At 37.8% G+C, this 23,698-nt stretch overlaps 1 protein-coding gene across 3 annotated transcripts; it reads left to right on the top strand.

Annotated features, from left to right (window-relative positions):
- Window positions 1-76: 76 nt before the first annotated feature.
- Window positions 77-18,405, top strand: smad2 (SMAD family member 2). 3 transcript variants are annotated; one of them, XM_085413617.1, is made up of 11 exons: window positions 77-237; window positions 3,439-3,903; window positions 8,788-8,877; window positions 9,968-10,161; window positions 10,454-10,588; window positions 10,767-10,829; window positions 11,022-11,075; window positions 11,185-11,397; window positions 11,810-11,947; window positions 13,354-13,498; window positions 14,737-18,405. In XM_085413617.1, the coding sequence occupies exons 2-11, from the start codon at window positions 3,653-3,655 to the stop codon at window positions 14,858-14,860; spliced, it is 1,407 nt and encodes a 468-aa protein (XP_085269743.1). In that variant the 5' UTR covers window positions 77-237; window positions 3,439-3,652; the 3' UTR covers window positions 14,861-18,405. The 3 variants fall into 3 exon arrangements, with proteins under 3 accessions (XP_085269743.1, XP_085269741.1, XP_085269742.1); XM_085413615.1 differs by having other exon boundaries at window positions 10,767-10,841; XM_085413616.1 differs by having other exon boundaries at window positions 80-195; window positions 10,767-10,841.
- Window positions 18,406-23,698: the final 5,293 nt, after the last annotated feature.

The following is a 23,698-nucleotide window of genomic DNA, read 5'->3' as shown; positions in this document are numbered from 1 at the left end:
TCCCCGGATGTGACCAATAGAACCAGTTGGGGGGCGGGGCATTGTGAAGTCTTCTTACGTTTGTTTTGCGTGAAGCAATACATGTTTGGTTGAGCTTTGAATGAGGAGCCATCATCCCGGCGGCTAGGAGGTGGAAAATACATTTCAAAGTATCTCTGGATGAATTCAAAATGAGCAAGCAGGCTTTTTTCACAGGTACTCCAGTGACTGTTAAGCTTCACTTTATCTCGGTGCTGGGTAAGCGTGTTTTTTTTTTTAAATAATGAAAGAGAATTGATTTGTAAGCGACAAAACATGCCACAGACCTGTTTGTCTGTGACAAAGTAGCAAGGTTGCTAGCAGATTTTTTCGCACTCTTGTTTTTTTTTTTTTGTTTTTTTTTTTGAGAGAGAGAGGGGGGCGAGGTGAAGAGGGTGAGGGGGAACTATCAGTCATTCCGAGACAAAAGAAACCCTAATATCTTCACCAATATGTGGCTGAGGGCAAATGACAGCCAGCAATGAGACCAACTCGCCTTTTGTGGCTCGTTGAAGTCTACATCCCCTTGCCATTAAGTAGCGTTAGCTTATTCTTCGAATCGCGTGTTATGCAGGCGATCTCGGAGAAGAAGTAACCCAAACAGATCGTTGCAGACATATTATTGTTGCTTATTCCCTTCGTAAGATCCCGATAGTATGCCAGGATTTCGAGTTGACACGAATCAACGAATGGCCGAGGAGCAAATAACAAACGGCCTAATCGGCACGTTTTGTTCTCCTGACTCCTTAACTTGCATTGAGACTTTGTGTTCACTTTGAAGGCTCTCACACTCGCCAGCGGCTTGTCCCTGAGATTTTGTTATTTCGAAAAACCATTGCTTCTCTTCAGCATATTAACCACAACGCTTAAGTGATCATTCATGTGGACCAAATAATTGCTTTTCATTGAACTCAATCCGTTTATTGAAAAAGCCATTAAGCTTTCATCCAGTAGCTGTTATTTTGCGTACTGCAGCTAGAAATATTGCTTGGCGTGCTTTGCTGTTTGGACAGTATCAAACAAACACAGAATTAAGCTTGTAGTTAATTATTTTAAGGAAAGGTCTCTCTCTGGAAGCTGCTCTTACTGTAGGAGTCCAAGGGTTAAGCATTAAGTGAAAATAATTCTTAGAAGGAGCTTGGACTTTCAGAGTAACACACTAAGGATATTTATCCTTTCCACCTGGCAGCTAACTTGAGAAATCTGCATCTGCCAGTAGTTCTGTCTGGATTTATTAGAGTCCATTGATCTGTAGTGCAGCTGTCTAATCCAAAAGCAATGGAGTATACGTCTTGGCAAGACTGAGTCCGCAAAGAAGATGTATTTTCAAATTTCCTTTAGTAATTCAATTACAGTTGTCTCTGGAGGTCCTGTTTGAATTGCACAGTCTGAGCATGTGTGCTCTTCCATCAATAGGCTAGAAAATGGCTCTCTGTAATAAAAAAGACAGGTCTAATACAGGAGGAGGTTACACTTGCGAGTCAAAGCTCACATCAGTGTCCTGAACTTGGTGTTTAGTGTGTGTTCCACATTTCATGAGCTGTTTTCTGCTTAGTTGCTAGTCCAATTGAGGGTGAGGTTGAGGTTTAGAATTGCTCCACTCAGTTGTAGTGAAGGGGAATATCAGATTGAAAGTCTAAAGAAAAGCATCCTGGAAGCTTAAGAGTTTATCAGGAGTAGGTGGGCCAGCAGGTTTCATCTGAAATTCCCTCTAGGAACCTGCTACTGACCAGGATTAAACAGTCCTCAGTTTCCTTATGATAGGGTAATAACAGGTTTTGGTTACAGAAATGCTATAGATTGCTACCTAAGATGGGTGTTCTTCCCTGTTAAGTAAAAACAATACTTTAGCATAATTATATACCCTTTAGTTGTTTCCAAAGCCGACTATATACTGGGGAACAGGATCAAGTGCACCATCCACCATTTGGAATAACAGATTTATATGGGTTAGGATCCTTCAAAAGTTTAGTATTGATTTGTCTAGAGCTGCATTTGTATGAACAACATGCATGTGATGCTGAATAACTACATTAGGGACCAAAAAATTTGGTGTAAATAGTGAAATGCAAGGGGGCTGTACTAACAAGCAAATCCAGTATACCAGGATGAATTGTGATATTTGGGTTCACTCACTCTAACATCGGCAGTCGGGCTAAGTGGTCACACAACGGTTCCTATCAACTCGATAAGTCAAGCTAGGCTTTTCAAGTCTAGCTATGAGCACATTCACACAGTGGTGTTGGCCACATATGGCACAAACATGCATACATTTACTGGTAGCGGGGTGGCCTATTCTACTTTACAATAGAAACAATAATAGAAAACTACAATAATAGAAAATATGAAGTGGTCAAAGACACATGTCAAGCTAAAAGTAGCACATTTACTGCAACCAAAGCAGCATTGTATGTGTCTGGTGGGCATTGTATGTAAATGATATAAATAAGAAGTATATTAATGTGTGGTTAGGAAGACTGGAGCAGCACATAAAAACTCTATTTAAAGCCCAGTAGAAAACCAGCAAGTAAGCTTTGTATATGTAAGTTAGTAGACTTCTCAGCACCACAACTCTGTCATAGAAGCACAGGTTGAGCATTAGCTTGGTAAGATGGATGCAACCCTGGTGGTTTTAGACTGTGTGAGAGCAAGTAACGAACAAAAATATAAACAGAATTTAAACTGGCAGGTAAGTAGAACTGCAAATTTTATACAAGGTCAAAGCTTTATACCAGCCTTAGCGTTCTTTTAGTGTTATATAACTATTTTAAAGGCTAAACAACAACATATAAAATTGCTTAAAAACTGCTAGTAACCACAGGGTATGTCTAATTAGTTGTTGCCAGAAAATGACAAAAGTGAAAGTTATATTAAGTTAATAAGTAGGCAGTGGGTTTCAAAACTTGGGTTGAACCTAAAGTCCCTCCACTAAGCCCCAAATACTGCTTTGTAATATAGGACTGTCATAAATATGTATAAGTGTTGCTCTGTTGCCTGTACTTGAAACATGTTTCTGTAAATAGTGTATTGGTGGCATTTTTTTAGGCTATGTCAGTTAAGTACTCAGATTTTCAAATCAAATGCTGTTCATCATTTCTATATATCTTTAAATAGCCAGTGAAATGACCTGTGAGTGTTGTAGTCCTAAAAATATGTCTCTGTTTAAAGTGTTTGCAAAAGTTAGGTGTTAATGGCTTTAATAAAAAAAAACAATATATGAGAGGTGAGAGATGGTTGTTAATACGGATGCATCAAATTTTTGTGCTTTGTGTGCAGTGGGAGAGGTGATAGTGGAAAGCTGTGATACAAATGATTAAAAAAAACAACAACTTTAAGTTTAAAAGAAATACATTCAATTGTTCATCTCACTTAATATTTTTGTGCACAAATGTTAATGTGTGTTTTCTCTCTGTTTTCTAGGTTTCTTTGGATTTATTCCCCTTCAATCCCTATATTTAGTTTGACTTCTGAAGACCAATGCCTTAGTTCTGATCAAACATTACTCGTAAAAGACATACATACGCTGGGTATATTAACAGTGAGTTCAGACCAGTCAACTATATCACTCCCCCAAACCCTTCTTTCCCAACTCAAGACAGATTAAGAGGGGCATCAGAACATTCAACAAGCTACCATGTCCTCCATCCTTCCCTTCACCCCACCTGTTGTGAAGCGGCTCTTGGGATGGAAGAAGACTCCAGCGGGGAGCGGAGGAGCAGGAATCGGAGGGGTTGGGGAGCAGAATGGAGGTGGACAGGAGGAGAAGTGGTGTGAAAAAGCAGTTAAAAGCTTGGTAAAGAAGCTTAAGAAGACGGGACAATTGGACGAGCTAGAGAAAGCGATCAGTACACAGAACAGCAACACAAAGTGTGTCACCATACCCAGGTAAGATAGGGACCCAGAGATCCTGTATTTCTATGTTTTTTTTTTTTTTTTTTGTCTCTGAACTGTAGACGCTCATTCACAACAGCTTTGTGCATTAATACATTTATATAAAGCAAATTTTTTTCATTTCCACTGAATGGTTAAAAATGAAGACTACAACAGTGAACAATGCAGTTGCTTTTTTCAGCACTGTCACACTTCCACACAAAAACAAATCTGCTGGCAGCATGGAATGGTGTGCCACAATACCGCAAATTAGTGAGTGCAGTGAGGTATATCAACACACATGAAAGTAAGAAAAAGAGTGACAGGCACCCACACATTTGCAGAAAGAAGTCTCCGTTATGCAACAGTGGGTCCACTTCCCCAATACTTTGTGCCATAGGTTAGCAAGGCAGCAGAAGTGAAACCAGGTTGGAGGAAACAGATGTCCTGCATGCATTGCCAACCAAAACCATCTTGTGCTTGCTTTCATTAGAACTCACTAACCTATATGCAGAACTCGGGGGTGCATTCACACCGTCTGCAGAGTTTGCTCTATATTGATTTTTCTCTGATAATCTTTGATTGCATCAGCCTTGTGGTCTTCTGCACCTTAAGAATATGAACTGCCTGAGCTGATTTCAGTGTTTCCTTTGAGAACATTATACCGATGACTGATCATTCGGATGAATTTGATCGAAAACAGTGAAAAGATTAGAATAGAATAGAATAGAATAGAATAGCCTTTATTGTCATTGTACAGAGTACAACGAAATTGGAGTGCCACTCCCTTGGTGCAAGTTTCAATAATAAATATAAATGTAAAATATAAAAAGTACAAAAAAAACAATCGTAAGTACTCAAACAATAGTATGTACAATATATACAGGATAGCAGCATTAATATAATGACAGTATGAATAGCAGCATAATATAATGACAGTGAAAACAGTGAAAAGATTAACGTGCCTATTCTAGAATTTATCTTTAAAATATATTCAGAAATTTTTTTTGTCTTGCGCCAGTAGTTTGCACCATCTCGTCTCCTAATTCTATAAAGTTTATTTTCAAATCAAAGATCTAAATGTTATTTAAGTAATAAACGTCTCTGGCTTCAAAGGTAGGAGCATAATGTTGTTGTTTAACTGGTAGCATACTTTTAAGTACTTTCAGATAACAGCAGGCGTTACTAATTAAATAGCTGCTTTTTTTAAATTAGCACTCTGCATTGGCCACTTCACTTCATGAAGCACTTTAAGTCCAGTAAGTTTTGTAGAAATTATGTTATTACAACTCTCAAGCAATAAAGTAAGAGACAACCAAATGTGAATAGCTGTTGAAGCAATGTCCAAAAACTTAAGAATACCTTTGGTATGTAAAGCATTCTGCACCAGTTAACAAACTGTTTGAAATATGATGAACATTATATGATTACAAAAGTTGATGAAATTCTATTAAAAAATGAGTTGTGCAGTTTGTTACAGTGAAGAATATTCTCTTAACAAATTGCAGTTTTTGCAAACAAGTGAAGAAAAAACAAAAGAAAATGCATCTATTTATTCTTTTCATTCTGAAACTGTTTGCCATAATACCTAGTTCAAATAGTCGCTGGCTACCTCTCTTACATATGGCTTCAGTAGATTTCTGTTTGTCACATGAGAAGGTGTTGGAAGTCTCCAGATGAGGTGAGACAAAAAAGTCATGGAAACCCAACAAAGTACACATGATCACCTTTCATTAATTCACTGAGGATTGGATTATTAGAAGCTTCCCTTCTCAAGTGTTTTATGCAATGTAGTCTTTCTCTCCTTTCTGTCTTAAGCCTCATGTTAATTACAAATTATAATTTGGTATTATTTTAGTACCACACTACGTACTTATGCTGACCATAAATCAGCACACTCAGACTGGCCTGTCACTGAATTGATGGGTGCTATTCTTGATCACTCAACCCATTGCTTTCTATTGGTAGCTTTTGACAGATATGGAGAAGAAAAAGAAATGAAAATTCAGATCTAATTTACATCAGGTGTTCAAAGCAATTGGCATTTCAATAACATTTTTCTAGTCCTACATATGTGCTTTAGACTACAGGCCACATTTAACCATACATCCATGCAAGTGTCTTATTCTGTACACTAAAAGCACTGTATCTACCTCTTATCCATGGCCAATTAACAAAACAAGCTCACCTTTTGACTGTGGGACAAAGCTGGAGTATTGGGGTAGAAACCCATATAGTCACAGAGAATGCTGGTCAGATTTACCGAGAATATAATGGAGTTGAAACTAGCATGTGTCTGGTTTGGCAGACTGGTGCTTTCCTGCTTTCCTTCCATTTTTTGTAACTTAGTTTGTGAAACAATTGAGGGCTTTGTGAGGTGACCAGAAATGTAAATGCAGCTAATGTGATGGAGTTTGCACTGTATTTCTTTTTTCCTTTTTTTGGCCTTGTAGCACACACAGGTTCACCTTCTGTATTAAGGAATATTAGACGACGTCCTTGGTGGGCAGATAGTTTCTCAGCAGTGCACTCTGGTCAGATTTCTGGCTGAGGTCAGACAGACATAATTACATTGCAGTCTTTAATGCATTTGTGTAGATGTACTCTGAATGGATGAGCGCGCATATATATATATATATATATATATATATATATATATATATATATATATATATATATATATATATATATATATATATATATATATAGATATATATAGATATATATATATATATATATATATATATATATATATATATATATATATATAGATATATATAGATATATATATAGATATATATATATAGATAGATAGATAGATAGATATAAAATCAGTACTTTGCAAAAGTTTTAAGGTACCCATCATTTCTTTATATTTTGCTAAGAAACTGTAGAAATATGTGCAGTGATGTATTCAAACATGTAAAAACCTAAATGTAAATACAGTATAAAAGGCAAAAACAGGGTTTGTACAATTGTAGTAGACTTAATCTAACTTAGGCAAGCTTTCTTTAAGTAGTCTTCAGGAATTGTTCTCTTGAAGGACATTCAAAGTTCTTTGGATGCCAGATGTCTTTTGTTTTGTTCTCTGTCTAGATGATCCCTTACCACTTCAATAATATTGAGGTCCAGGCTCAGGGGAGACCAATCAATAACTGAAACTGACAGTTTTCCATTCGAGTGTGTTTGGGATCATTGCCAGACTGAAAGTTGCAGCCCATCAGATGCTTTCCAGATGGTATTGTGTGGTGGATCAAAATCTAATGATACTTTTCTGTAATCATGATACAATCAGTTCTTACAAGATCCCCAACACCTAGGGCTGAAATGCAGCCCAAGCCGTCATAGAAGCAAGATGCAAAGAAATGAGGGCCAGCACAACATTTTTGCACAGTATTGTATGTGGTTATGTACTGTATTCTAAACAGTGCATCTGAAAGTGGTCTAACTGTTGAGGAAGTTGTCAGAGATTTTAGCACAGATGAGAATGGCTCATCATATGTTGTCATCCATGTCCTGTAAATGAAAAAGACAAGACTTGCATGATGCTAAATGTCTGCTGTTTTCTTCTCATTGAGGAATGTAGGTTAGATTGTAGTTTCTGATATAGAACTGATAAAATCATGATAGTTACCGAAAGACATTTGTTTAGACAGTATGTTTTAAGGGTTGTAACTACACAGCTTGGATTCTTTTAGCTGCATAGTACGTCACATCGCCTCTAATTTCCTTTAAGCTCAAGAAAGTGACGATAAAGTCTAAGATAATTTTTTTTTTCTTTTGGTCTTTTTGTGGGTGGAGTGAAGGATGTGGAAAAAGGTATCTCGAGTATTGCAAGGTGTTTGTAGGTTTCTTTCTGACTGGAGGTAGGAAACACTGTAGCAGCTCTGCTATTTCTGGAGATAGTTGGTGGTAATGGAAATTTTAAATGACAACAGCCTAATGTTTTGCGCATACTTTGGTTAAACTTGCAAGAAGACGCTTTTAAAATACAGTTCTAGTTTTGTGTCAAATTATCTCCAGTGATCAATAGGTGAATAGATGAAGATCAAGGGTTCCCAGACAGGGGGCTTTTTGACGATGGACTCAAGAGACCTTGTACTTTTGACCTTTTTAAGTAGGAAAGGAAGAAGGCAAAGTGCTATCTGTGATTCTTGTAGTTGTAAAACTATGCAAGTAGGGTGATAAGCTTCGAGATAGAGAACCTTGCACAGACAGGCATGACAATCATTTTGCTCTAATCAGACAACAGGATCTCTCACACAAACTCCTTATATGCAGATACACATTAGTGTTGTATCCTTTTTTTTTTTTTTTTTTTTCCTCACGTCTTGACACACGAAGTGTTTAGTGATTTTTTATTTATTTATTTTTTTTAAATGTCCTCATTCACATATCATTCATGTTTAGATTAATATATTTCTTCACATCACACTTCTCATGTTTTTGAAAAAAACATGCCCAAATGTGTGGTTTTATTTTATTTTTATTTGTTTGTGTGTTCTTTGCAGTTGTGCATTTTAGCGGCTTATTAGCCACCTAAGTCAAGTAAATGACAATTGGATGCATGCCTGGAATTGTATTATCTTACGGAGCCATTCTGTGTCACCTGATTGCACCACATCACTATTGTCTGATTTGGATTTGTCTTGCAGTCATCTGTCATCTTGTTGGTCTCTTACTGGGAAACTGAAGGTGGAGCTTTTTCCTTCCTTCATGCCATTGAGTTACCAACTGTACATATCTGTGATTTCATCGTACTAATTTGGAATGAAACGCCTCATGTTTACCATCTGTTTGCTTTCATTTTGTATTTTTTTTTTTCTTTTTCCACTTGTGTGCGTGTGTATGTGTATGCATGTCTTTGGTGTGCGTGCCTGTGTGTTTCTGTGTCTGTAGCAATTGCTCAGACCTTTGGGGTCTAGGCTCAGGCCACATGATAGAGCAGTGGGACTCAGCAGGCATGTACGGATATCCTGACCACAGCAGGTGAATATACTCACATGCATGAAAAATACAGTGATCCAACAGATTTACTACATATGTCTTCATTATTGCAAAAGTTGTGCAGAAAAAAGTAATGCCTATTGTTTTTTTAAGATGGGGTCATTTCTGTTGTTTTTGTTTTTTAAACCAGATGTAATCACAACTTGTGCTACAACTTTGCATTTTTGGTTATTTAGTAGAGGTGGGAATCACCATACATCCCGCGATACGATATTATCACAATACTTAACGCACGATACGATATTATTGCAATTTTTTAAAATATTTTGCGATATTCAGATTCTCTCCATAAAGGTAAACTTTATCAATATTCATTTTATCTGATATCAAAGTCTCACACTCAGTCTTTCTCTCATTTCAGTCAGTTTTATTGTTGACAAACTGAACGGTTTGTTTTACAGTCTAGTCCAACTTAACTGAATGCAACCATCTGGTACAATTATAGCTATTCTGAACTATGCAATTTATGAAAACTATGCAGCCCCTTCAGCAACTGAAGAATTTGAAAGTAAATTAAAACAAAATATAATTTTACATTAAATAAAAAAGTTTTAAACTTAATTAAAATAAAACATGTCTTAAATTAAAATAAGTAAACTGTCATGTTTATTGCTGCCAAAAAACAAGTTAAACACATTTGGACAGTGAAGGAATGATTCTTGCTCAGAAAAAGGATCAACATGCTCTGAAGTCAGAGCACAAAAACCTTTTTGTAACAGAATATCGATTTCTGCTGTCCCTGTATCGATACATAATTAGCAAACAAAATATCACCATACTACACAGTATCGATTTTTTTCCCCCACCCTTATTATTTAGACGATAAGGAAATAATGTAGCTGGTCATTTCCACTGAAAAGCTTTCTTTATAGCTTTTTAAATAATCAACTAGCAGGTAGGCTTTTAAAATAAGGTTTAGCCATGCAACATATCCAGTAACTTTTAAAAATATATATATATATTAGTAAGCACTTTCAAACCAGAAATGACACAATCACCTTTCAGAGTTTCTGAGAGTTTTTTGTGAAGATCTTGGCGCATTATGAGCTGCTTTTCATCTTCTCTCGCTTAGGTCACTGGATGGCCGTCTTCAGGTGTCTCATCGTAAGGGCCTGCCTCACGTCATCTACTGCCGCCTGTGGAGATGGCCTGACCTTCACAGCCACCATGAGCTGAGGGCCATTGACACCTGCCAGTATGCATTTAACCTTAAGAAGGATGAAGTGTGTGTCAATCCCTACCATTACCAGAGAGTGGAGACACCTGGTAAGGGTCCTTGAGAATTGTGTGTCCTCTTACTTCAAGTACTTTTGGTTCTGGTGTTCAAGATGTCCTTGAACAACCCTATGAGCATGGTAGTCATAGCAAAATCATTGTTTTAGATCTCCTAGTCTCTTTCCGTTTTGTGCTGTTAAAATCAGTCTAAATGTGTTTATATTAGTGTTCATTCGTCTTTTTACAAGATTATATTTAGTGGAAAAATGCATATAATTATATCATATTAATTGGTATAACAATTTCCATCTGTACTTGTCAATAACACTCCTTTTCTCTTCAGTGCTGCCACCGGTGTTGGTCCCACGTCACACAGAGATTCTGACAGAGCTTCCGCCTCTAGACGACTTTACAAACTCCATTCCTGAAAACACCAACTTCCCTGCAGGCATAGATCCTCCTAATAACTATATACCAGGTATGTATGTTTTCCTTCATATTTCAGTAGTTTCACTCATTTGTTTAAAGTAACAACTGATCTTTCTGTGCTAACTCTTGAGCTTTGGTTTAGTATAAAAACCCCTTGGCTTTGTTTGGGTTTTAAGCAATGGTTGCTGTTAAGAATACACATCTTATTTAATGTTCCTTTTTTACAGACACTCCTCCACCTGGCTATATGAGTGAAGATGGTGAAACCAGCGACCAGCAGATGAATCAAAGTATGGAATCAGGTAGATTAGTTGAGTTTAGCACTTGGAAATATCCTTAAGATTATACTCGCATGTAAACTTCTGGATTTTTTTTTTCCTCACACATGCACGTCATTACAGCAGTGTGTTTTACACAGGCAGTGTTTAAAATGCAAAACAGAGTACAACAAGATGTAATGTGTTGTATGTTTTTGTCATCAGGCTCACCAGCAGAAATGTCACCGAGCACCCTGTCTCCTGTCAGTCACGGCCTGGGTAAGAGCGATTTATTGGTTTATTTATTTATCTTTAGTTTCCTTGGAAATGATCAATAAATGATTCAATGAAAACTTTAAACATTACCACCTTGATTTCTTTCTTTCAGACCTTCAGCCAGTCACCTATAGCGAACCAGCATTCTGGTGCTCTATAGCTTACTACGAGCTAAACCAGCGGGTTGGAGAGACGTTCCATGCCTCACAGCCATCCCTGACCGTTGATGGCTTCACCGATCCCTCCAACTCTGAACGCTTCTGTTTAGGGCTTCTCAGCAATGTTAACAGAAATGCTACTGTTGAAATGACAAGGAGACATATAGGTACAGCATACACTGCCACACACTCAAAAATAACATGGTGTAGCAGCTACTCTGTGTGGGAAAAGCTCTTTTTAAGGATTTTTACAGTGTTGCGGCACTTTAACAATACCTGCACTATGAATCTCAGATTCATTACACTGACGTCCTTGAGCTGTAAATGTGTCTTTACAGAGATTTCAATTGTAAAGGTGCTGTGAGAAATACAGCAGTTCTTTCAGTGATGGCTTTAAAAATCTATCTGATAAAGACATGTTGCTGAATAGGTGTGACTGATTTAAGACTTTCCATAGCACTATGTCCACTGATATTTCACTCAAGTTCAAGCTTTGCTCCAGAGTAAGCCTTTGTGATTTTTTTTTCCTGTCTTTTTTTCGTTAGCTTCACATTAATTTTTCTGTGATACATTCTGCAGGTCGTGGCGTGAGATTGTATTATATCGGAGGGGAGGTGTTTGCCGAGTGCCTCAGTGACAGTGCCATTTTTGTCCAGAGTCCTAACTGCAATCAACGATATGGCTGGCACCCCGCCACAGTCTGCAAGATACCACCAGGTTTGTACATGTTTTGTTTTATTTTTTAAATAAAGCTGAATGATTCTTATACAACAGTTTAAAAAGGTCCTGCCTGGTTTGCTTACAAGATACAGTATAGAAGATGTACTTTATTTATCCTAAAGATGTGAATTTTGCAAATGTCTCAGAAAGGTAAAAACTAATCTGGGATCAAAATGAGTATTAAAAAATGTTAAATAAGTAAATGTTTGGCTGACAATATTAGGTAGTAGCATACAATACAGTAAAAAAAAAATCTAAGTTTATAAAAAAGTGACTTACCTAGTGTAGTAGAAACAGCATAGCAGATATCAGATGCTATTAAAGTTTCTCAGTAGCAGAAAGTGCAGTACAGTGAAGTAAATCAGTAAGTGTTAAGTGCTGTGACACTGCAGGGTTGAGATAAACTTTTGAGAGATGATTCTCTGCTAGGCATATGTGTTAATTTGAACACAGTTATGGCATGAACCACAATTTCCTGTGTCAGTCAGTCTGGAGCTGAATCACTCTTAGTAAAAAGTGCACTGCTGCCTGTACAGTAAGTGGTTCAGAGGGCTTCTAACGTGTCCAGCTTGTATCACAGAGGTGGCCTTCCAGATTGGTTTGTTTAGTCTGTTGGCGTCCGACTGATAGAAAATCCCTAGTGTTTTGCTGTACACATTGAAGGATCTCTGCCTTCTCAGGGGATACAACCTGCTCGTGCCCTTCTTGGGGAAAAAAACAAAAAACCTTAGTGTTGGTCCTCCTCCAATGGAAGTATCACCAAACAAAGATTAAGAAAATGATGGTGCGTGATGGCTGTGCTTTTTGTTTTTTGTTTTTTTTAAATTAAAATAGCTCTGATATGTAGACCCCCCCCCCCCCCCCCCCCCCTCTGATATTGATGAAATTGAGCTTGAAGAAAGGGAATACAGTGTGACAGTCTTTTCAGACACTCACCCACACTCTGACTCATCTGTACCCATGTAACTTTGAACATTTCATCCCTGGCCAAAAGAGCAGTGTGAACGCTATCATTACTGAAGCACACAGTGGTACTGAAATGCACCACAAAGATCTTTTGAACATTCAGGGGTCAGATTTGTAAGGCTTGTGTAGAATAATTCCTAACATGCAACACACCCACTCCTCACAATGGTTCAGCTTGGTACCTACAAATATAGCACAACTGTGATCTTGCTAATTCTAATATTCAGCTTACTGGTTTTGGAAATGCACATTTATTTAATTTGTTGTTAATTTGGCTTTATTTTTGTAAAATGTTACATGTGCACAAATGTGAAAAATGAAATGTCCTCGGAGTATTTGCATTAACTAAATTAAATCTTTCCTGGTGGGGATTATTAGTCCCACACATCATTTTGTTCGTTTCCTTTTTCTAATGTATTTTTTTTCTGTTTTGATAGGCTGTAATCTGAAGATTTTTAACAACCAGGAGTTTGCCGCACTGCTGGCCCAGTCAGTAAATCAAGGGTTTGAGGCTGTATACCAACTAACCAGGATGTGCACCATCAGAATGAGCTTTGTCAAGGGCTGGGGAGCTGAGTACAGGTGAATTTGTCTCTGAAGCACATGTTCTCTTACACTGCCATCCATAATGAATGGAGGGCTTTCTGGTCCCCATCAGACCAGAGAGTTGCTCAGTAAAACTCAGTAGTGTTGTCTCTCTCTCTCTGTGGACTGCTCAGGAATATAGTGTTTGCAATTTCTGAGCCGTTTAATTCATTTATTTTTCTCTGTAAACTGTTAATGTTGCAAATGTTGGCATGACTCTGATTGCTAACAATATTTTTCTGGTTCTATGAACTGAAAGGCTTAGGCCTACCTTCCCTTTTTAAAAACAACTTTTGGTTGTAATTTTGTGTACACATCAGTGTCCATCTAAGTTCTTTATGCACTAAAAATGAGCTTGTGGGTAGAGGCCACATAAGTGTCACAAATAGTTGTGACAAAGCTTGTGGTTCCCTTCACCTCTGCACATTTTGCTTGCCATGATGTGATGGTTGAATAGTCAGCAATAGAAGTTGTATTAGTTCTCAAGCTGTTCTAGGGGGACTTTTCTGAAGCTATTGGACTGTGCATGAAAAAGACTGTAGTTTCCCTTAACACTGACTCATAGCTTGTATACCTTCAAGTTAATGGACTGAACCTAAGTAAATTAGTCTTAAGGAGAAATAGTGAATCAGCAACCTAACTTGAGAAAGTGATGAAGGACTTGAAATTCAAATCTAGGTACACTCTCACTCTCTATTGCGGTGTCAGCAGTATATCTTACATGCAGGTCGTAGAGAAGCAGCTCGTGCAAGATTTTAAGTGGTCATAGTTTGTGTGTGCACGTAAAATGTTAAGTTTTTAGGAGCTAAATGCATGGAACATCATTAACAAAGGATGAGGACTGACTTTTTGCCTTACTGCTCCCCAGTGTTCAGTGGAAGGTAAAACGGGTGCTTTTTACACCCCAAACAGTTTTGTATTTAAACAGAGTAGTAGTTGGTTGGCATGTCCCAAACAGACTGTGAGTGCAGTAAAGGCATCCTGCCAAGAGTAACACACAATGTAACAGTCTTGGACAAACTGCAAACTCAGATGTACATTTTAGTATTTTTAATCACACGTAAGAAATCTCATAATAATGTTTAACATACTGGGTTTTTTTTTTTTGTGCTTTAAAAAATAAAAAATGAATATTGATATGAAATCCATCTATAAATGCTGCTTATTATCAATAACAAATCACATGAAATGCTACTTTTGTCCCATACCCATGTGCTATATTTTTATCCTTGCAGGCGTCAGACAGTCACCAGCACCCCTTGTTGGATTGAACTGCATCTCAATGGCCCCCTCCAGTGGTTGGATAAGGTGTTGACCCAAATGGGTTCACCCTCAGTGCGCTGCTCTAGTATGTCCTAAACAGTGTCCTGCTTTTGCAGATACAAAGTCAGACATTTCAGTGTTGGAACAGTGTATCCTAAAGGAGAGCACCATGCAGTCTTAAGTGATGTACAAACAACAAAACAAAAACAAGAAGAAAAAACCCCCACACACATTGGACCCGGAGGACAAGAGCTTGACATCACTAATTGACAATAGTGGTTTATTAAGTGATGCCACAATAGACCCTGACTCTGTTGGAACAACTGACACATTCTAGTTCTCATCAAGTGAGATCACCTTGCAATATCAAAATGACAAGAGAGTGATGTCCTATTGGGCGAGCCTACATTTCTGATCTGAAAACCCAAAGCAGGACAGAGCTTTATTATCCTCCTCACTGACACAGCAACAGCTGCTTCGGGCATCGAGCATGTGACCTTCTACTTGCTGGACAGTCTGTCCAACTACTCGTTCAGATCGCATCTTCACTACCTATTTACCACAGCACAACTTTGATCCCATGTCAGTATTTCCGTTTACACGACGCTGACTAACAGTACTACTGCCACTCCAGGCTCACAATCGACCAAAGCCAACTTCACATCTTCATTTTCTGGCGACCAAACTTCCATTTGATTTGGGATGCTCCTCTCTTCTCCCAGTCAGTCATGTGCTGTTGTTATCACTGACCTCACTATGTTGGAATGCAAAGTCTTCTGCTCTTAAAGGGGTTTAATTACTCATGAACCCCATCTTCGCATTTTCTCATGCACACAAACCATATGCGCTTTCCTTTTCCTTTGTTTTCATAATGATAAAGTGTCTCCTCTTTATACGAAGTGTGGACTGGTTGGTGAGGAGTTTCCATTAAATAGTAGTAGTCATCACTAACCACCTAGTGTAGATGATTGGAATTAAAGTTGAGGATTACTTGAAGCAAGTGTCTACAATATGTCACACTAGGCCAAAATTTGTTCCTCCCATGCACCCTCTCTTACATTCTCCTTATTTTATTCCACAGTTACATCGGCTTGTTTGTGAAGAGGAGCTCTGTATAGACTTTGAGATGCACAGGCTTAAGATTAAACACAAGGCTTCACTATTGCTTACGTCTAACAAGAGGAAAAGATAAACACCTATTCCCTATGTTTCACATTTGTGGAAGAGGCATAAATCTCTGCAATAGTGTATCATTATTGACATTTTATCAGTAAGTAAAGTCCTGCAGTGTTGGACTGTAATTAACAAGCATCCTCTATTCTGCACTTGCACTATCCTAAATTAAAAATGGTTGCCTTTCATGTAAAATATAGCAAGGTATGCTTTTAAATTGAAAATATAGAAGTGTTGAAAAGCCTACTCGATTCAAGATAATCACAGAAGAAGATTATTATTTTAGACTATTTACTGTAAAGATTTGGGCCCTTACATTGCATGAATTGGTGTTCATTTGATTTGAAAAATGAATAAATAAATAAAATTTCCTATCTGAAAGCCAGCTGGTACCGACATTGGCGTTTGAAAGCGTTTAAGTATTCAAGCTTTAAGTACTCCACAAGCTAGTTACTCTACAGTTATTTTCTTTACTTGTTTCCTTTAGCTACATTTTGTATTTTCTGAGTATTTTTTACATATAAATATATTTAAAATCTTTAAAGCTTTCTTCCTTTTTATTAGAATTTATTTTTCTTAGAACATACCTTCAGTTTGAAAATTATTACAGCTTGATGACTATTTGTGTGTGTGCGTGCGTGTAGCATAGGATATACCATTATCACTGAATTTACCACTTAAAGCACATTTAGTTATCATTGCGCTCAATGACTGACATTGTCCTAATTGATACCTTTCTTTCTTCAACGTGTGAAATTTGGAGACTTTCACCATATTTAGGCTCTTACAGATGTCATCTTAGTGATACCAGTATTTCATCTCAGAGTCTGACCAAAGATCGGCTTAATCTTTAAATTCACCAGTGGCTGTTTGAGCTCCACAATTAAAGATGAGCATTTTATGGTTAAGTACCACAGTTATTAGAAAAATTAAGGTGTTTCGATGACTAAATAACTGACCTTTTGGATATTGATGTATAATCCAACCGCCTCGCAATGGAGTATACAGCACATGGTATTAATTAATATAGCTCTGTTGCTGAAAGATGTATTTGTGGAGTTAAGATTCCAGTGTGCAGTGAACAAACTGCATCAAAAGCTGATTGAGTTCCGTAATTCAACACATGCACATTAATTAACAATGAGTGTGTTTACTTGCACACGGGATACTAAGTTGAAGTCTCTGTACTGTAAGTGAATTCTTTACTTGGGATTTTAAGTGGGACATGTAAATATATAATAATGGGACTCACTTGCCTCATTGTTGTGGCTCTTGCTGTCACATTCCCAGTATCCTCATTTTACATTCTCTAAATAAAAGAGCTGTTGTTGGTGTGCACGTAAACACATTCCCATCTTCTACTTGATCAGTGATGCAGATGTGACATATTATTATTGCTATTATTTTATTTTTTAAGTAAGGACACCAAAATGAAGGTTTAGCTTCTCACATAATGAGGGCCAAGACATGAAGTCCAGAAATCCTGGTACATGATACATTATTGCATATTCAAAGATGTCAAACTTCAGTAGGTGGGTTTTAGAGCGCACAGTTGATGGATGACGTCTCTCATTAGGCAGTGTACTTCATTGCCTTTATTTTTATCTTTACTTTAGAGCCCTGCCTGTCTTTATACTGGTTTGACCCAGGCAAATGTTGACCTATACTCTTCACCTAACTAATGCTCATCTGTAACCAGACTAAAACCAGCTCAATGTGGTAAATGTTGTTTATCTTTTTGTTATTTATCTGTCAACCTGTCTTATATTTTCTTTTTTTATTTATTAGGGAAAATGTTGACTGGAAGTCATAGCCAGACTTTCCAAATGTTAAAGTGACGATATCATGGTGTATTATTGCTAACCCACGTTTGTTCTATGCAGAAACATTGATAAGGTTTTTTTTTTTTTTTTTTTTTTTTTCGTTTTTTTTCTGATGGCTAGTCATACTGTTTTGTGCGTATTGCCGGGATCCAGCAAAAGCCTTCGCTTCTATTTGTTTTTAAGTGCCACCTAAGACTTTAGCCTGCCCTACAAATTACCAGCTCTCAGAGGGAAGATGAAACCAAATAAGGTTTCATGACGGCTGATTCAACACATTCTGAAGGTCCACATTCCTATTTAAGGATCACGTGTTGTATTATTATTGTTATTATTATTATTTCTTTTTGTTTCCTGATTGTGATGACAATTGTGTATCTTCAAATAAGCCTCTTTCAGGTGAATCGTCAAGAAGGTGGTTCTTTGGAGACAGTGAAGTTTCTACATGTCACTAGTGATGTGTTGTTATATAGTTGTACTTTTGTTTTTATCATACATGCTGTTCCTTTTGCTTGCTGTCAATGGAGCATATTCACTTAGACAGTCTCTTAGAATTTGTCTTTTCAAACACTTCACTTCATAGGCTTTCCAACTACCTTGCATATACAACTTCTTACTGTGTACACTAATAAAGCTGTTTTAATTCAACTGAAAATAGTGTCTTGTGTTGCATTGCAAATAGTTCTAGCCTTTGTTAGGCTGAGTGTTCTACATAAATGAATAAAGCTCATGTTGGTGTAGTCATCAGTTAAAACTGACAGTTTACCTGAATTTCTTTAATTTAAAATACTGTCCTTTGTGGTGTTTTCGCTCTCGGCATAAACAGGCTGGTTCTTGTACCTTCAGAGCTGCCTTAATTCTTCTTGGCATAGATAAAACAAGGAAACAGTCCTCGGATGCAGAATTGTCGGCTGCACATCCCAAACTCATACCGCATATCTCAGGTGGTCTGCTGGATTGAAATTTGTGATTGTGGAGGCCATTTGCGCTTTGCGACATGGTGCGTTATGCTGAAAGGGGCCATCAGAAGATGGGCACACTGTGGTTTTAAAGGGTTGGACATGGTCAGCAACAATACTCAGGGAGACTGTGGTGTTTAAACAATGCTCATATGATATGAAGAGGCCTAAAGTGTGTCAAGAAAAAAATCCCCCACATGACTACACCATCAGAACCAACAGCCTGGAGAGTTAATAGAAACTAGACATGATCCATGCTTTCATATGGTTTATGTCAAATTCTGACCATACCCTCTGAATGTCACAGCAGAAATCAAGGCAACGGTTTTCTGTGTGTTCTGTTAACCAGTTTTGGTGAGCCTGTGTGTAGCCTCAGTTTTCTATTATTAGCTGACAGGAGTGGTACCTAGTGAGTCTTCCTCTATTGCAGCTAATCTGCTTTAAGACACATATTGTGCATTTAGAGATTTTCTTCTGCATACCTCAGTTGTAATGACTGTTTATTTGGGCCATTGTTCCCCTTCTATCAACTTGAAGCGCTCTGCTCTGAACTCTGTCATCAATGAGGTATTTTCGCCCCCTCACTGGATATTTTCTCTTTTCAGACCAAGCCTAGAGATAGTTGTGCAGGAGAATGACAGCAGATTGCAGCAGTTTCTAAAATACTCAGACCAACACCAATGTCACCCCCCCGCTGATGCTCAATTTGACCTTCACTGAGTTGCTGCACACATTTTATGTGCACATAAAAAAAGTGTTTGTTTTTTTGTTTTGTATAATGAGACATGTTTATTTGCTCTCCCCAGAAGCGAAACTGATAAATATTAGTGTATTAGACCAACCAAATTATGATTAATTAGCTTAGGCCACCGTGAGGACACTTTTAAAATGGATTAGCTGCAAGATTTAGCTGGAATAAGTATTATCTCAACCACAGCTACAACAAGGACGGGCTCTTCCAGCTCATTAGCTAAACACTGAGTTCTTCGATGGATTCAATTAAACAGTAACACTTGAAGAATTTGCATTTCGGAGGTCCAGGTACTGTCTTTGGCTAATGTCCATCCTATAACTCTCGAGAGATATAAGTATAGTAAACTGTTTAAATCAGTAAGTTGATGCACAGACGTCTATTGAAGTTAGCTTTGTTTAGACTGTCTGTTAGAAGTCTTTTAGCTTGTGTTTGCTTTTAAAGCCTCGCTAAAGTGTATTTAGTGAGGCTTATGTGGTGTTTATAGTGTATTGCATGTAAACTGAAGGGCTTTGGTGGTTTAGTTCAAATACTAAAAAGGATGGCATTACTATTAAAAATGTAAGCAAATCACTAGCCTAGTAGCCTAGGTTGTAGAATATGGGTTGGTCCTGATGCTAGATGTCTTATGATTGTCGGTAGGGGGAGGTAGAAGCAAACTAATGAAGCGCCCCAGGGGTGTGAGGCGCAATAAAGAAGCTCAAAACCTACTTTAAAATTTAAATTTGATTTTTGTGTTTATTTATTTATTTGCATTATTTTACTCCCAGTTCACAACAGTATTATTAACCTGTGCACGTGTTAATTTGTAAATGTGTTTTAAGGAAAGCCGGACTGTTACACAGGTACACTACCTGTCTACAAGGACACTGACAGTTACTTAGCGTTGTAATGAAGATTTAAGTAGTTTGTATATTTCTGTAAAAAACTGACCAAACCAGTTTGATAATAAATGTTTTCTTCTTTATGTGCACACTCACAAGCATATATACAGACACTGGATCACAACCCTGAAACAGTAACTGATCTGTAACATAAATAAAATGGTAATCTCTCCCTCCCTGAATTATTTATATTTGTTTACTGTCAGTGAGTGAAACCGTCTTTTAACCCCCTCCCTTGAAGTGAAATAGTCTACTTAGTGATATGGTGGTTTTACAGTTAAACATCCCAGACACATTAAAACACATTAAAACCTTTGCAGTTAAAAGGCTGGGTGGAGTAAACAGTCTAGAGAGTGGAGTATCTTTTATATGTGTTATAGTATGTACTGTTGTTGTTGGTTTTAGATAATTGGTGTTGTGATAAAAAAAAAAAAAAAAGCAGTAAAATATATTTAGCAACACATTTTAACCTGTTTCGTGTACTCAGCATTTTGGTCTTCCCAGTTAAATTTATGCCAGTACACCTATTACATCTTTTTTGCCTGCCTGAATGAGTAGTCTTTCTAAGTGACCCACTCCATTACCAGAGCATCATTAGGGTGTTGTTGTTGATGCTTACCCTCCTTCCTTATGGTTTGGCCTTGGATCTCATCCAGTCCCCTGAGTCCTCTTACAGTACAGAGCAGTAAGCATTTCCCAAACAAATTAATACCATATCCTGAGTGTGCCTAAACTTTCTGGAAGTGTAATATAGACTATTAATGGTGGCAGTCATGTTTTTTTCAGTTGCGGTGGCAGAAAAGATTTCAATTTATATTTCCGATTGGTTAATAGACGCAAGAACGTTAATTGTTGTGACTGTGGCGTCTGCTTTATGGACTAGATATTGATCGGATGTGCTGGCTATTCATGCAGAGGTTGCAAATGCAAAATATGTTTCCCAGTAACTATGAGAGTAATTCGGCTTGGTAAATTACAGTCAGCAGCAAATATAGTATTTTGCAACTGTGATCTTACTCCAGGCTGTTAGTATGTGTAGTGTATTATGGATTTCACGTGAGCATGAAGTTTATTTGAGTGTAGTTATGACATTTCATTGGTTTTACGACTGCTGCTCTTAACAGTATGGCTAATCTACGTAATGCGTACCGACAAGGGTCTCTCTCAGCTGGACTTATTAGCTTGACTCCTCATCATACATTTCAGCACAGCTATAAATAGCTGTCTTGTAATTTGTTTATCTATTGCTGTCCATGTCTCTGTCTTTGTTTATGTCTATGCATCTAAGGCAAAAAAAAAAAAAAAACCTGACACAGGCGGGAGGATTTTTAAGAATACCTTTAACTCTCTCTGTCAGGTATTTTTTAATACCTGGTGATGTTGCAGCGTAGGTCCTGACATACAACCTGTGTGCTGACCCCAGACTGACATCTATCATTAATATGACTTTTTGTTTCTGACGTTGTGTTTGTGCCATTTGACGTCCCAGTGTAAGATTCCTTTCATGGGTTCCTTACATTTCACTTACCTGACCCCTTGAACCTAAACCTTATACGTGCTGCTTGATCCAACCGTGTGTGTGTGTGTGTTTGTGTGTGTGTGTGTGTGTACACGAATGATGTGTGTCTTTCCTGGACAGGGTTAAGTGGATGGTTCCTTGGGAACAGTCGATACATGTGTAGATGAACCCTTCTTACTTCTTGGCTTTACATCTTAGAAAGGCACTTTGTGTGTATTTGGGCACCATAGGACCCGAAGAAGGTTGATCATGTATAAGTTATGTTAACTAATTAAGACTGGGCCCTAACCTATGGCTGACCCCAAGGAAATAACAATGAACCATCTAAAAGCCTTTGTACCTGCTTACCTGTGGCCTCTTGGCCACACTAGAGTGTTGGATATCCTGTGTGCCTGTGTGTGTCCATGCATGTGTGTGTTTTGGCTGGCTGGTAGCAGAGGGCTACTCTGACCTGGTAACTGGAGCACGATGAGAGAAGAAACGAGAGAGCAAAGAGAAAAGGACAGCGAGAGAGCAAAGAAGAAAAGAGCCATCTACCCCTCTCTTACTTTCTTTCACCGAAGAGGGGAAAGAAAGTAAGGGGGTGTAGACGGCTAGTCCATGTAATTAGGCCTAAATGAGTTTTCCACTGACTCAGTGGGTCGTGGCAGCGCTGGGACAAAGATATGCTGGAGGTCAGGGAGTCATCAAGTTTGGGGATGGGGCATGGTGTGGTCACATGAAGAAACGAGTGCAGCGTGGCAGGCGGTAGACCTCCTTTGGTCAAGGTTTTTTAGGGGAGACTGACACGACTTTTTTTCCCTGTTTCTTTATGGTTCTAAAAAAAATATCAGATCTTACATCTGAATATGAACAACATTTTAATGTGGGGGAATGCACAACTTAATTTCCCAAATGAAAGTGCATTCCTATGTCCACCCACAGAATTTCACATATTATCAACAGTTACAATTATTCTCATGAATATGTACAATAAGGAATGAGTGACAATTATATATCTGTAATCTGTTCACATATAAAAGTCCCAAAACGGAAGCAAAAGCCATACTTTCTGCTGCCTATTTGCCCCATAAATGTGTAATACATTGTCACCACAGGTGTAATTGTGCAAAAAGATTGCAAGGATACATTCTCTGCTGGAGGAATAACACGATATTGACAGTAATTAATCATATTAAATGACTTGTTTCACTTAAACAAAGAAAAAAAAAGTCTCTCCACTGCATTCCTGTAGCATTGAACATGCTGCTTAACCTGATATTCTATTGACCGTCTTGCTTACTTAACAATCAGCTATCCTTCAATTTCCATTTAACTGATTTACTATCAGAAATAGACGAATCATAGACAGCAAAGCACCTAGAACGCACTTGTCTTCAATATGGATGAAACTGGTGGCAAAGTTACCCTTGAAATAGTCTTTCTATATGAAAGGAATCAACTCAAGAACTCTATTCAAATGTGTTTGTCATTCTTATTGGTGAGTTCTGCTTTAACCCCAAAACGATCCCTCCAATTATGAGCTGTTATGAGCTCTAAGAGTGTTTGTGACGTCGTTATATCATCACCTCAACCGAGTTCAAAAGGTTACTCTGTAACAGAAATGGTCATTAAGGGGGAATTTTTACATGAGATTGTATGGTGGGTTATTTGTAATTAAGATCCGCTCATTATGTGGATGGGAAATATTACACTTAGCTGGGAACACTGAATATCTCTTGTAAAATCTAAATATACTTTCAAGGTTGTTCTTCTACGCTTTCTTTAAAATACAAGTGTAGCTGGTGTTAGATGGTTCTTCAGGTTGAAATGTCCAGTGAGAATGACA

Source organism: Rhamphochromis longiceps, linkage group LG7, assembly GCF_057381845.1.
Source record: "Rhamphochromis longiceps isolate RC_006_pf linkage group LG7, R_longiceps_female_GT1.1, whole genome shotgun sequence".
Lineage (NCBI taxonomy): Eukaryota > Metazoa > Chordata > Actinopteri > Cichliformes > Cichlidae > Rhamphochromis > Rhamphochromis longiceps.
This window is presented reverse-complemented; position numbering and strand designations above follow the sequence as displayed.